The 14,653-nt window shown below is 43.2% G+C and overlaps 1 protein-coding gene across 8 annotated transcripts in view; it reads left to right on the forward strand.

Annotated features, from left to right (window-relative positions):
- Window positions 1–14,653, forward strand: part of ATP8A2 (ATPase phospholipid transporting 8A2) — a 325,405-nt gene that overhangs the window by 50,020 nt on the left and 260,732 nt on the right. For 7 of the 8 annotated variants that reach the window (XM_083609007.1, XM_083609009.1, XM_083609010.1 and 4 more), the window contains exons 3-4: window positions 11,713–11,812; window positions 12,872–12,970. In XM_083609007.1, the coding sequence (XP_083465133.1) occupies window positions 11,713–11,812; window positions 12,872–12,970 (199 nt within the window). Of the gene's footprint in view, window positions 1–11,712; window positions 11,813–12,871; window positions 12,971–14,653 lie in introns of those variants that run through there. The other variant, XM_083609016.1, reaches the window with a different exon arrangement.

Raw genomic sequence — 14,653 nt, forward strand, 5'->3', positions numbered from 1 at the left:
GCTAAAGGGGCTGCTTTTGGGATGATCTGGTTAGCTATTTTAGAAACATGACCAGAGATTGAATCCCAAAAGCTAGAGATGTTGGGCAAAACCACTACATCTGGGGGCAGGAGCCTCAGTCTGAACATCCATCCCTTCCAAGCACTCAGGATACATATGCATGGTGTTCCCTTCCCACTGATGCCACTGCATGAAACATTTATTGAGCACGTAATTGTGGGAACATCTGTATGCCCCTGGATCCTTTCTAGATTGTGTCCTGGGTTGTGGCATCCAAAGTCTCGACAGGGCTGGGCTCTAGTAGGTGACCTGCTTTGGTAAGCAGATATTGGGACGCCACTGGAAGTCTGCAACTAGTTGCCTAGTTTAGCATTGTATTTTCACCAGCATCATGGAGTTGCTATTTGGATTTTTCTCTCCCAGGCACCAGCATATTCGGGTTGCCTTGGACCTGCGCATGAACTTCCTCTACTGTGTACAGCCACACAGGTGGTTAGTGTGTTCATCTTTTTGACAGTGGATGGGAGGAACTAATCTCAGGCATTCTCTCCATCCCCACTCGTCTCCATCAGGGGATCAGCATTGCCAGAAGTGGTGGGGCTGGCCATTGGGACTGATCTGTACATATGCAGATCTTCCATAGAATAGAGGTTGTCGTGGTTGGTTTCTAAAAACAGAACATTAAACATACAACTCCAGAGGGGTCTCCTGAACTGAACGGAAATGTAGTACTTTCAAGTTAAGCTTAGCTCTTACGGACAAGCAGTTGCAAACTCAGTAACACCAGACAATTCTCTTAAGTACACAGTATTTAATTGGAATGCAAGGCAACCTAGCACCATGAAATGCTGCAAGACCGGTATTCTTATAGGAGCATGTGATATAGGGATTAGGGCAGTTGGTAGGGGGGGACGCGACTAATCTTATTCCAAAATAGAAAAGAAAAAAGCTGATATGTGTGAGATGGCTGTTTTTGCTCTCTTTTTTTGTGTTAGGTCTAGGTAACTCACGTTTTCCACCTTTGGCTATAACTTCATGAATTTAATACTTTCCATTTTCTGTGAAATGCTTGTATCAGGAGGTAGAACACAGGTGTGTCTCACAGTAAGTTGATCCCATCGTTTTAAAAAGAAGAGCAGTTCCACACCTGAGCTACACACGGAGTTCTGGGATGTTGAGGTAGAATCACAACAGGCATCGCCATCAAGGCAAAAGCCTTATCAAGGCCTAACAAACTTATGCTGGCTCCTGCTCTGTAGCTTTTTCAGTGCCAACCGAATGCTTTTTCTCTTTTGGCTGGCGTTAATGTAATAGGATGTCCAGATTGAAGGATTGTAATATATATATTTCAAGGATTTTAGTATTAAATTGTATTTGTTTTATCTGTCTGTGTTATTTGTCATGGCCAGCCCTGAGATCCTACCAGTTGCAGGGTAGATTATAACCCTTTTAAATAAATTAATTGAATAAAAACATTTCTTTTTAAAAATCCTTCAGGAAGTACAAATAAATATCCGTTATTGAGCAATCTTTTTCTTTGAATTGGAGTGTTCTACTGGCAGCAGAAACACCTACTTGACTAGGCGGAAGACTCTGAAAAACATCCCCCATCCTCGGTCAGTTTTTATCCTTTTGCTGAAACTGTTAGACGTCACATGGTGCTATTGTTTTTATACCATCAACAGCACCTGGCTTTTCAAATCCATCATTATGAGACTAGTATCCTGCTGCTTATACAACTGCCTTTTTTTAAAAAAAAAAAAGTGACCTGCTTTAAGAACAATTATGGCTTGAAATATTGGATGAATACTTAGACATCTTTATCAAACAGCTTAAAAAACAGCATCTGTTCTTTGCTTACCTTTTCCACATCTGTTGAAAGGTGGTGCGACTTTAGAGTGATATATTGATACTGTTGCTTCCAGACCATTTACAGGAAGGCCTCTGGCAAACAGGAATGTCATAACAATGATATTGCGCCGTGGGTTCACCTTGACAACATGCAATGCACCTGAGGCAGACAATAGCATGTTCTTTGTGAAGTTTGCACAGCTTCCCACGATGGTTCCACTTGGTCAGTCTTTGTAGCTGGTGATAAATTAATAACTGAAAGTTTTACTCAACAGCCTGTTATTCTTCCTACTAGATGCCTCTCATTTAAAAGTAAAGCCAACCTACCAAGTCCTTCCTTTTTGTTTGGTTTAAAGGATGCGTGTGTGTGTGTGTGTGTGTGTGTGTGTGTGTAAAATTTGCAAACACATGGTAAGACAGGTGACTAGTCGAAAGTAAACCTTGCCTGTATCATGAAAAATCCACCAGAAATAGTTTCATGCACTCATCAAAGTCCTTCTTCCTCCTTATTTTCAGACATCATGATATATCACTATATCGTGATGTTTAGCTGGTGATACATCGCAACGTTGAAAACCAGATATCGCCCAGCCCTACATAGTAGTCAGCACTGCAGATATATATACAGTGGTACCTCGGGTTACATACGCTTCAGGTTACATACGCTTAAGGTTACACACTCCGCTAACCCAGAAATAGTGCTTCAGGTTAAGAACTTTGCTTCAGGATAAGAACAGAAATCTGATTCCGGCGGCGCGGCGGCAGCAAGGGGCCCCATTAGCTAAAGTGGTGCTTCAGGTTAGGAACAGATTCAGGTTAAGTACGGATGTCCGGAACGAATTAAGTACTTAACCTGAGGTACCACTGTGTGTGTGTGTGTGTGTGTGTGTGTGTATATATATATATATATATATATAATATATATATATAATGTGTGCGCACACACACACACACACATATATATACGCTCAATTTGGATGAGAAAGTGGACTTCTGGCCAAGATGGTGCATGAAAAGAGGCTGTTTGCTGTTATTGGATGAGAAAATCCATCCTTTTCTTGGTACACCATTTGGATTATCCAGACACAAAATGTTAATGATTATAGTGAGGAGAACACACTGCCCTGCTTGAAGGAAGGGAATTTCAGGTTGCTGTGTTTGTAAGTTGTTGTTAAATGTCAATTGAGAAATGTGTGATTGTAGTACTGCTGTGCTTTCTGAAATACCATCCTTTGGGGACTCTAGACTTCTCCCCCCTTCGGCTTGTTGTTTGGTAAGAAGAGTATATTATTCTGTTCAACTATTCACATGTCTAGCATTTTTCTACATTAAGGAGAAACGAGGCTGTCCTCATGTAGCTTTTCTGAATTATCCCTTTTAACAAATCACACTTTGTCAACAGGTTTAGCTTTTCACCGGAATGCCTTCTAACCAAAGAAAGGTTCTCTGGAGTTTAGAAGGAGATTTCCTTTGTGAAAACTAAGAGGATTGTAAAACTCCCAAGGTTTGGCTAGGGACCAAATCAATTGACTCAACAAGACTCAACATGTTTTCTTCTTCCAAGTGTCTTCCTAAGTGCATTTATTTGACAATGGGCTTGTTTATATCGCCAGTGATAACAGAACAAATGGACTACAATGGATGGGGCTGCATAGATCTATGCGGGAAGCTGACAATCAAAGCATCAGAGGGGTTCTTTGGATTGACCCTCACAGGTCGAGAGCTACTATTTGCTACGAATGCCAGAGAAACTAGCTTTTTGCCTTGCTGTGGCAAATACACCAGTTATTGCCACATGAGGCTGCATTAGGCCATACATTTGAAGAACTATAATGCCACTTTAAACTGTCACAGCTTCCCCCAAAGAATTTTGGGAGATGCAGTTCTTTTTAAGGATGCAAAGATCTCTTAGGAGACCCCTCGTCCCCTCAAAGAGGTACAATATCCAGAGTGGTTTAGAGCCAGTTAATCTCTCTTCACAGGGAACTATAGTTTTGTGAAGGAGTCTCCCAACAACTCTGTCAACACCTTTAACAAATTGCAACTCCCAGAATTCTTTGGGGGAAGCTGTGACTGTTTAAAGTGGTATCATAATGCTTTAAGTATTTGGTGACCTCCAGTGCAAATAAAAATACACATATATATATATATAATAAGGTAAAACCATATCGTTGTGATTTTACCACCTCAGAAAATAATGTGAGAATTAGGCCACATTTGTTTCTTTGGAGGAGGAATGGCCTGCATCACCACAGCAGCTTTTAGTTTCCTAGCATGTGAGAGCCAATGTGGTATGGTCCGTGTCAGACTTAGAAGTGGGAAGAGCTGAGTTCAAAAATATCCCTTCAGTCGTGAAGCACACAGGGTTTGTCTCTCTCAGGCATGCTCCCTAGCCTACCTCACAGAACTGTTGTTAGCATCAAAGTTTATGGAAAGGGAAGGAAATAATTATATTGTTTTGTATGCAGCTCCATGGAAGACGGTTCAGATGTAAATGCGGTGCTTTTTTCTGGGGGGGTATGCAGGGGTACGCATACCCCTAAACATTTTGTGAATCTAATGGGAGAAGAAACTAATTTTTTTTAAAAAAATTAGTTTCTTCTCTAGCGTGGTGAATCGTCAGTTCCATTGAACAGCATAGTGAATTGTCAGTTCCATTGCTACCTCCAATGGCGGCCTCATTTCCTGCCACGGTGTTTCCTGAGTCTCAGATGGAAGTGAGCGTTTAATGTGTGAAGTAGGAATTGGAATCTAGCATGGTGATTGGTCAGTTTCATTGTTACCACCTCCAATGATGGCTTCATTTCCTTTCCCGGTGATTTTCTTGAGTCAAACTGAGAGTACCCCTCAACATTTTTTTAAAGAAAAAACCCCACTGTTTGTAAAGAGATAATTTCTGTGGAGGTAGTAAAGGGTAGCATTAGTTGCTGTGTCTTATGGCTGGTTCCTTTCCAGCAAGGCTTTCCCCCATATTGCCACGTAGTTAGGCCTGCTTCGTCTGTTATATTCCCTACATCAGGAGTAGGTAACCAATCTTTATCAAAAGAGTCGAGTGATGTGCTCTGTTAAATGTGTCCTTCTGTCTTTCCTTTTTTTTCCTTTTTTTGTAAATAGTAGCCACTGGGGAGGCAGAAGGGAGATCAGGTTCAGTACTGTGGCACAGGGTGGGGGATCAAAATCTCCCCCCCCCTCAGCTGCTATTTGTCACAGTGCTTGTTTCTTTAACATTAGCTATCCTGCCATTCCCATATTTATATATTATCCTTATATCCTGCCTCAGTGAGGCATACATTTTTCTCCCATTCCCATTTTATCCTTGCAGCAGTCCTGTGAAGTGTGTTGCATTGAGAGATAGCAACCGGCCCAAGGTCACCCAGTGAACTTTTTGGCTAACTGGCGATTGATTGACCTGACTTTCACCAACTGCTTTGGATCTGACCCTGCCTTGTCCTCTTCCCCCAAATCCTGCTTAGGTTCCTGCCCCTCAACATATTGAGAAATATGTTTCTCAACATATTTATGGGTTCAGAACGTATTCTGAATCTCTTGCATCAACTTATCCCTAGGCTTGCTCCTAAAGATGACCCATTCCCCACATTGTTGCAGCTTGTCTTCAAGGGGGAAATATATGTGCTGTTTCAGGTCTTTATAGGTCCTTGTAAAACCTTTATTGTTTTGCTATCATTGTGCATTAAAAGTTCCATGAAAATGCAGGCCAAGCATTACCTCTGGATAACAGCAATGAGGGCCAGTGCAGAAAAATAGCATTAAAATTATATTTTTATTGCTTAGGTTTCTGTTCCAATGAAAGGTAAAAACAACACTACTTTCTGCTTTTGATTAACCAACCTTCTCAAATAGAAATCCGGGAGATTGATTTTCTCCCAGAGTTGCTTTGTTTGCTGTTCACTTGCCTTCCTTAGTAAAATATGTACTTGGAATATGGAGCCAGCACTTTAAAATCCTCTCCTCCTGTCCCTGTCTCTCTTCTGATTTCATATATGAAATATGAAGTTGTGTTTTCCACCCCTTCGGAGTTCTGCAAACACTGCTCTTTTTTCCTCCATTAAAAAATCAACTTTATGTTTTTGCTACTCTTCTCTTTAAAAAAAAAAAAAGGGCATAAATTATTGGCAAGGACAAAGCTTTGTCATGGCAGACTTTCTCAGCCAGCAAAGCAAGTCTGCATGCATTTTATCACCACCACTAGTTTATTAAAGGTAAAGGTAAAGGTACCCCTGCCCGTACGGGCCAGTCTTGACAGACTCTAGGGTTGTGCGCCCATTTCACTTAAGAGGCCGAGGGCCAGCGCTGTCCGGAGACACTTCCGGGTCACGTGGCCAGCGTGACAAAGCTGCATCTGGCAAGCCAGCGCAGCAAACGGAAACGCCGTTTACCTTCCCGCCAGTAAGCGGTCCCTATTTATCTACTTGCACCCGAGGGTGCTTTCGAACTGCTAGGTTGGCAGGCGCTGGGACCGAGCAGCGGGAGCGCACCCCGCTGCGGGGATTCGAACCGCCGACCTTTCGATCGGCAAGCCCTAGGCGCTGAGGCTTTTACCCACAGCGCCACCCGCGTCCCTAGTTTATTAATCACCTTCTAAACCACCGTTTCCAGGCAATTTACACATAAGATAATTAAATACAGTTAAAAGCACAAATGCAACAAAGACACTTAAAACAAGTAGGCACCCACAATAAAGGTCCATTTATCCAGCTGTCAATGTTTCCCTTTTTTAAAGGGAAATTCCCTTATTCCGAATAGGATTCCTCACAAGAAAAGGGAAAAGTTGACAGCTATGCCGGGGAAGCTTGTCGGAACTCACGTCTGGAAAGTTCAAATAGTGGACACCTGTTGTATTTTGCAATAAATGAGACTAAGACAAATTAAAGCTCCTATGAACTTTTCTAAACACCTTACATCTTGCCCCAAAAGGCTTTCTGTATGTAGTAAATGAGTTACTCCAGTGACAGCTGCTCCAACTTCCTCTTTGAAGTACTAGTTTACTAAATGCAGGGGGTTTTCTCTTTCACCTGGAGTATTCAAAATTAGGGCGCACACACACACAACCCAGAACTTGACACCTGAAGTAGCCCAGCCACTTCCATATTGTACTTCGTCCCCAGCCCCACAAGCTGTTGTTGGACTCCCATCAGCCCCAGTCATAGAATCATAGAATTGTAGGGCTGGAAGCATGGCCTGTTGCCAGGGATGATGGGAGCTGTAGTCCAGCAACATCTGGTTAGCCAGAATAGTAGTTCTGACTCATGTAAGGCCGATTCCTATGTTCCTGTATGTATGTGTCCCACCTTACGTACAGTAATAGTTGCCACACAGCTCCATTCAGAGCAGCAGCAGTTGCCATATTGAATCTGAAGCGGCCTTGACGTACTGGTTGTGATATATAAACGAGCCAGATTTATTATTTGAGTAGTTGTGAAAACACATTGTGGGTTGAGCCAGGCAGCAAAATGTTTCCAAGGCTGTTCTCTTGGCTGCCATTCTTTGGAATTCTGTTCATATATTCTTATGCCACTTCTGTGCATTGCAGCCTATATCGTAAATGAGTCTCAGCTAAAACATGTCACCAGTATTTTTAATAACCCACCCTCCCCACCCCGCCACAATCATCAATTGAGGAGAAAGGATGGAGCAAAATGCGCTACTGTTGACATAATACCCAGATAAATGGGCAATAAACAGAAGTTGGAGCTGATGGTGCCCTGTTATTTAAACTAGGGGTGGCAAACTGGAAGCCCAATGACTGCAACTAGCTCCCATCCTGATTTACCTGGCTCCTTCCCTGTACCAAGTTGGGTGTGCAAGGCAGTGCTCATTAACCTCACAGATGCCCCTGCTGATATGCGCATGCTTCTAGGACCACATTCACACAATGCGCTTAAAGCACTATGATACTACTAGAAACAGTCATGGCTTCCCCCAATGAATCCTGGAAATGGTAGTGTTATGTACTAAGCTTGGATCCTAGAACAATAGGCAAGTAGGATCCTAGAACGCAACAGCTGATTGGCTTGCAGGAAAAGACCAATCAGGCTCCAGGAGGGAAGCAGAATCAGACAGGACTCATTGTGTAAATAATGTATATAGAAGCCTGAGGTTTTGGGGGGCAATTCAATCACTGTTTTACAAGCTGAAATAAAGAGCATGAAATCACTACAGGACTCCGAGTATATTTCAGGTAGTTTGCTAAGAGTGCTGAGAGCCAACAAGAGACCCCTATTCCCCTCCCACAGCTACAATTTTCAGAGTCGTTTAACTGTCCACTCCTCTTCCCGGGGAACTATATAGCAGATGCTGGGAATTACAAGTGAGGAAAGTGTTGTACTGTTCAGGATTCCTGTAGGCCTCTGGTTGGCCAATGTAAGAACAGGATGCTGGACTAGATGGTCCTCTGTCGCTAATCTAAGATTTCCCCCACTTTTTAAGCACAACACTCATTTCTTCATTCTGATTTCCTTGCAGTTTTTCTTCCATGGTTGCCTAACATTACTCACAATCTATAAGCTGTAGCCTTCTTGCTACAGTGATCTATTCAGCTTTTCATTTCTATTTTAATACTATGATTGACACGGCCCTTGGTATAGACTGGATTTTAATTCCTTGCCAGCCATAACTATGTGCAGTTCTTATTGCATAACTAGTTTTTTTTAATGCTGCTTTTTTGCTATTTTTTAAAAATAATGAAACCATTAATTATTTTTTATTTTACTTTAAAAAAAGACGCTTCCTATTGCAATTGCTTTTAAACCAGGGATGGATTATGAAAATGGAGCAAATGAAACCTATTGCTAGTAAAATACAGGAATTAGTGTTTAATTCAGTGAGGGGGAGCTTGCAGCCCTCCCAATGTTGGACTCCCAACTTCCATCAGCCCCAGTGAGCATGAAGAATGGTCAGGGTGATAGGCATTGTAGTCCAACAACATCTGGAGGGCCAAACATGTTTTCCACACCTGTTTCAAACTGTTTTATTTCTGGCTTTTATTCTTATTTACAGTCGTACTTTGGAAGTCAAATGGAATCCGTTCCGGAAGTTCGTTCGACTTCCAAAACGTTCAGCTTCCAAGGCAGGGCTTCCGATTGGCTGCAGGAGCTTCCTGCAGCCAATCAGAAGCCACAGAAGCCCCGCTGGACGTTCAGCTTCCAAAAGAATGTTCGCAAACTGGAACACTCCTGGGTTTGCGGCGTTCGGAAGCCAAAACGTTCAACTGCTGAGGCGTTTGTCAACCAAGGTACGACTGTATTCCTTTTATATATTGCTGTTTGTAGTGTGTTTGTGTGTGTGTGTGTGTGTGTGTGTGTGTGTGTGTTTTTACTATTTTTGTAAACTGCCTTGAGGTATTTGAAGAAAAAGTGGGGTATTAATAATTTAAATAAGTACTTTTAAGCATCCCATTAAACTAATCTGTTTGATCTGATATCAGCCTGATAAAGTGCTGAGATATCTGAGTCTGGATATTGGAAGCTCCTATAGAGAGGGAAGCTATGAGCAATGGGATAAAGCTGACTACAGTATTAACAGCCTTCATTACTAGCCACCCCAACGCTCAGCATTTCTCTTTCACTCGTTTCCCCTATTGTTTTGTAAACAGAGCTTCTGCATTGCCCTGATTCAGCTAGCTAGATATCATTGTGTGCTAGATATCATTGCCTCTTTATGTGCCGCCATAGGAAAAGTTCCATTTAGCTGGGGGGGCCACTAGGTGGCGCATCGGAAGATGGCTGACAATAACATCTCTCCGACCCACACGAGGTAATTTGGAGGCTATGATGGGGGTAATTAGCCTCCTTAACACCCCCAGGATTGTGGGGGGGACGGCCCTTGCCTGCTGTGCCCTATACCACCCCCGAATTTGTGGGGGTGGGGGCACTAGGCACAAAGCCCTCCTGTGGGATTCCGGCACTCCTGGACGCCGTCCCTGATTCGCACCGCTAGTTGCAAGCATCTTCAAAAGAAACAATTTGGACGAGATAAATTGCACATGCTTCAAGGAAAAAGGGGAGTAAAGACTGCTGACAGAAGAGATCTCTGATAACAAGACAAGAGTAAAATATGAGAAGATACGTCAAGATACGGTATGACTGAGGGGGGAGGGGGGAAAAACCTGCCTTCCTTTTTCTTATGTGATTTAACAAGAATCCCCTCCCCTAATGAGTCAGGAAAAGTTCCATTTAAACTCTGGGGAATCATTGTGCTTGTGCTCTGAACAACATCCGCACAAGTATGTGTGTATAGCCACAACACATGGGAAGCTTCCTTGGGAGAGCTGATCTTATATTGGTAAAGGAGGCTGGCGAAACTGGCATACGTCGAGGGTGTCAAGTATGAAGCAGGGAAACAAATGAATCCGTGCCTTAAATAACAACGTTTCAGTGCCTCCCTGTCTTCCAGGGTTCAGATACCATATGTCAGCTGAAGAACGAACCCACCTGTTCGTTATTTATAGATGATGCAGCAGAATCGTTGGTGCTGTTTGGGAGGGAAATGGAGGGCTGAAGATGAGGAATGAGCGCAATCTCAGATTAGAGCTTTCACACTTTCAAGGCCTTCCTCTTCACTTAAGAGGAGGGACCGATGCCCTCCGCGCTCAGAGTGGAATGCAGCTCCAGAGCTGGTCTTCAGATGAAGGAAGCGGGGAACCCTGGTTGTACAGGAACGTGCATGGATGAAGGCAATATATAAAATTGTTAACAAGTTTAGTGGCAGTAGAATGGGTTGAGTGCTATTGAACAAGTAGTTGTTACTGGATGATTTGTGTGGATGAATTGCGAGGCAGAATTTGGGTGTGATGTGCGTGTGTTAGCAGGGTGAGTGTTATTGTGCATGTTTGTTCTTTAAACTGCTTGGAGACCGTCATTAAGCTGTGTGCGACTCTGTTAAATGATAAATAAACAAATATTCATTGCAAATGTATTTGCATTGTTTCGATGCCATTTTATTCCATTGGCACCGTCTTCTCAGTGTATTCTTTTCCTTCCTCTTCCCGCGCTTTAATCTGTGTCCCATGCATTCCCAGCCACAATGATGCTGCAACATTATAGCTGCTAATGACAATACCATGGGTGTCTTTGGAGAATAAACTATTTGCTCTTTTAAAAACAAGTTACTGGCAATACAATGTCAATACAATTTATTAAGAGGTGGAAGGGGAGAACTTGACACAGATGTGCTGTTTTCAGCAGCATAACCTGAAGCTAAAATAATCTCATAGAGTTCGATCCAGTGCCAATCCAACTCAGAGAAGGTCCATTATCATTAAAAGGCATGGTGAACTTGGGTCCATTTTCAGCTTTCAGTTTCTGCTGAGATTCCTGCATTGCAGGGAGTTGAACTGGGGTTGAAAACACTTGGGGTGCCTTCCAACTTTACAATTCTATGATTCTGATTAATTTCAGTGAGTTTACTCGAAGTAGGACTTAATGGCATGCAACCCATAGAGAACTGTCCATGGTACTGAGGTTTTCTTGTAAATCAAGAATAGATTTTCAGAGCATTCAGATCACATTAAAAAACCTTGCTGGTTCTGATAATCAGGACTCCAGAATTTGTGGAAACCAGCAGAGTTTTGATATATGGAATATGATGCTCACTGCAGTTAACTGAACTAATTTGTTGGCTGTGTGTTACAGTAATCATACTGGGTATTTATTATTATTTTTTTACTTTGCTAGACATCTCAATTTATAAGGGCTGAAGTTCACATATTGATTTGAAAGAACTGACTTGATTTCCACCCCAGCTGGTTTAATTGAACGTCAGTTCACTTTGTTCGGGTTTCCCCCCGTGTCCTTCTAAACGAAGTCTTCATTTATTTCCTTTTTTGTTTCTGAAAACTTACAGCACAGCCAAGTACAGCGTGGTGACATTTCTACCTCGATTCTTGTATGAGCAGATCAGAAAAGCGGCTAATGCTTTCTTCCTCTTCATTGCCTTACTGCAGGTAGGCCTCTGTTGCGAAATTAAACGGACCACATTTGTCACTCCATTTAATATAATTACAAGTGAATGTTCTGGGCATATCTTTCCCATAGGAATGATGAAACCTCTGAACTGTAGACCTCACCATTGCATGACACAGTGATCATGCTCAATGGGAGTGATTGACAGCAAATGCTTTCGGGCTGTTCTGTGCTAAGGGCTTCCAACATCATGCCTTTCCTGATGTTCCTGGACTACAACTCCCATAACCCTCGGCCATACTGGCCGGGTCTGATGGGAGTTGCAGTTCAACAGCATATGGAGGCTAACATGTTGTCTACCCCCATTTGTAAGAGTATCAGAACAGAGCTGTGACCAAGGGTAGCATTAACTAAACCTAGACCTGGAGGATGTGTTCTCCACCTTAGGGTCTCTGAGGCTCAGGCTAGAGTAAAACAGGCCTATTGACCACACAAAGGGAGAAAGCCAACCTGTATTTGAAATGATCCTGGGGTGCTTCAGTCAGGAGACTTTGTATTGTTTGCCAATTGAAAGGGGTCAGTGTTGCACACCACTTGTGTCCCTTAACAGAGCTCTGAGACCTGAGCCCATGCAGTCCAATGCAGCTTGCTAGGTTAGGCCCTAGTTTCAGAGGCTAGTGACTCATTGCACCACATTTATGCACCTAACATTGCACCTAACACTGGTTTTTAGAAACAAAAGTTCAAGACAAGGGAATTTAGACTGGAGAAGCACCAAGGGGGAGGAGATGCTTCATCCTTGCATTGCTCAGTTGTTCTCTACTCTAAATCACCCCACCAAACCATATTTCCTTCTGTATTTGGAATCCCGTGGAAGAAAAGCGGTAGATAAAGGGTCACAATTTGGAGTAGAGAAGCAGCAGGTAAAGAATAGATTTAAGTTAGCCTCACCACTCACCTTTCAACTACAAGTTCTTCCCTCCAGAAGTTGCTTTTCATTTAGCAAATGGCATCAGGAATTTTGGCTTTTTTCTCTCAGTACTTTCCCAGTAGGAGAAAACATTGGTCATAGCCGTAACATTATTTTTCCCCCTTTTCAGCAAATTCCAGATGTCTCACCAACTGGAAGATATACCACCTTGGTGCCACTGCTATTTATTCTCACGGTTGCTGGCATCAAGGAGATTATTGAAGACTATGTGAGTATACGTTGGGCATTTGGATGAAATAGGCCAACCATCTATTGTTGGAGGGGAAGCACCGTGGCTCAGTGGCAGAGCCTCTGCTTTGCATGCAGAAGGTCCCAGGTTCAATTCCTGGCATTTCCAGGCAAGGAGAGACTCCTGTTTGAAATACTGGAGAGTTACTGCCAGTCAGTGCAGGCAGCACTGAGCTAGATGGGCCAATGGGTTGATGTAGTATAAGGCACTTCTCTGTCTTTTCTAACCAATATTCCTCCGATCCTTTGAAACTTAGATGTGGTCATGCAAGAGACATTTGTGTGTATGGGGCAGGAGCCTATAGAGACACCCGTGGACACCTAGCATTCAAAGGACACCAATTGTGCATCGGGATGTATTAGTTATTTATGTAGTTTCCTGATATTTAATTCCACTCTCCCATTGCACCCAGGATCATTACAAAACCGTACAAGAAGAACAAATGTGCTAAGAGCAGAGGGTGAGCAGGAGATCAGGCCTTTGACTCTCTCTCTCAACCCATCTACCTAGAAGTGGCCATTCCATCAGACTGTAAGATACTGGATTAGATGAGCACCTGGCCTCTGATTCATCAGGGTTCTTCTGTTGTTACAAAGCTTAATTTTATATTCCGAGATAAGCCCCACTGAGTTCAGTGAGACTTACTGATAGGTGAGTCTATGAGTGTTTGTAGTCTTAAAGGGCAGCACTGCTCGGTTATATGAACTCTGTCATATGACCTGCCTAATTACCAAAGTTCCCACAGCACATCTGAAATACAACAACATAAAAATGGGTGGGATTCAACATAGTTTTGGAGGATTTGTGCACGTGGGGAAGGAAGTCCATTCACACAACAAGACTTTTCCACCCTCTCGTCCCCTCTGCTTACCCCTTAAACATGATCTAGGGTTTTCCCCAACCCTCCAGAGCAAATGCAAGGGGTCCACCGGGAGAAGGTCCTGCTGCTTTTTTGGACCTTGTTCCTTGCACGAAACAACTTATTTGAACCCTGCCCTATGAGTTGCTATGGAGATGCAAAAGCGTGCACACATTTCCCATCAGCTTTCAGATGTTCCAGTTGCTGCTCTGCTTCTGAGTCTTCTGGCCACAGCAGGTCCACTGGGGTACGACCTTGCCCCAGAAATTGGTGCTAGAGCTGCCAGTTCTTAGTCCCTCCCAGAGCAATGTTTCATCACTTGCACTTACTGCTGTGGCCAGTGACCAGGCCTGATGCATGGTGCCCAGATAATGGTTTGCAGGGACATGATGGAGGGCTGAAAAATAGCTCTCGCTTTGTATGTAGAAAGTTCTAGGTTCAATCCTGGTGCCTCCAGTTAAAAATCAATCAGGTAGCAATTGATGAGAAGGGCCTTTGCCTGAGACCCTGGAGAGCTTTTGTCTGAACAGACAAGGCTTTGCTAGGTGGACAGTCTTACCCAACCTGGTATCCTCCAGAAGCTTTGGACTACAACTTCCATCATCTGATTCCATTGAGTATGTTGGCTGGGGCTGATGGGTGTTGTAGTTTCTTCTTCTTTGGTGATCACTTGTAGCTGAGTAAGATTGTCTTCCATAAATATGGTTTTAACAGTGAGTCCGTAAGTGACTGTGGAGGCCAATTCTGGATCTACACCTCCTTCCACAGTGGGGACATTGGTTTCCGGGCCGGAGTTGATAACG

Source organism: Podarcis filfolensis, assembly GCF_964270895.1.
Source record: "Podarcis filfolensis genome assembly, chromosome: 4".
Classification (NCBI taxonomy): Eukaryota; Metazoa; Chordata; class Lepidosauria; order Squamata; family Lacertidae; genus Podarcis; species Podarcis filfolensis.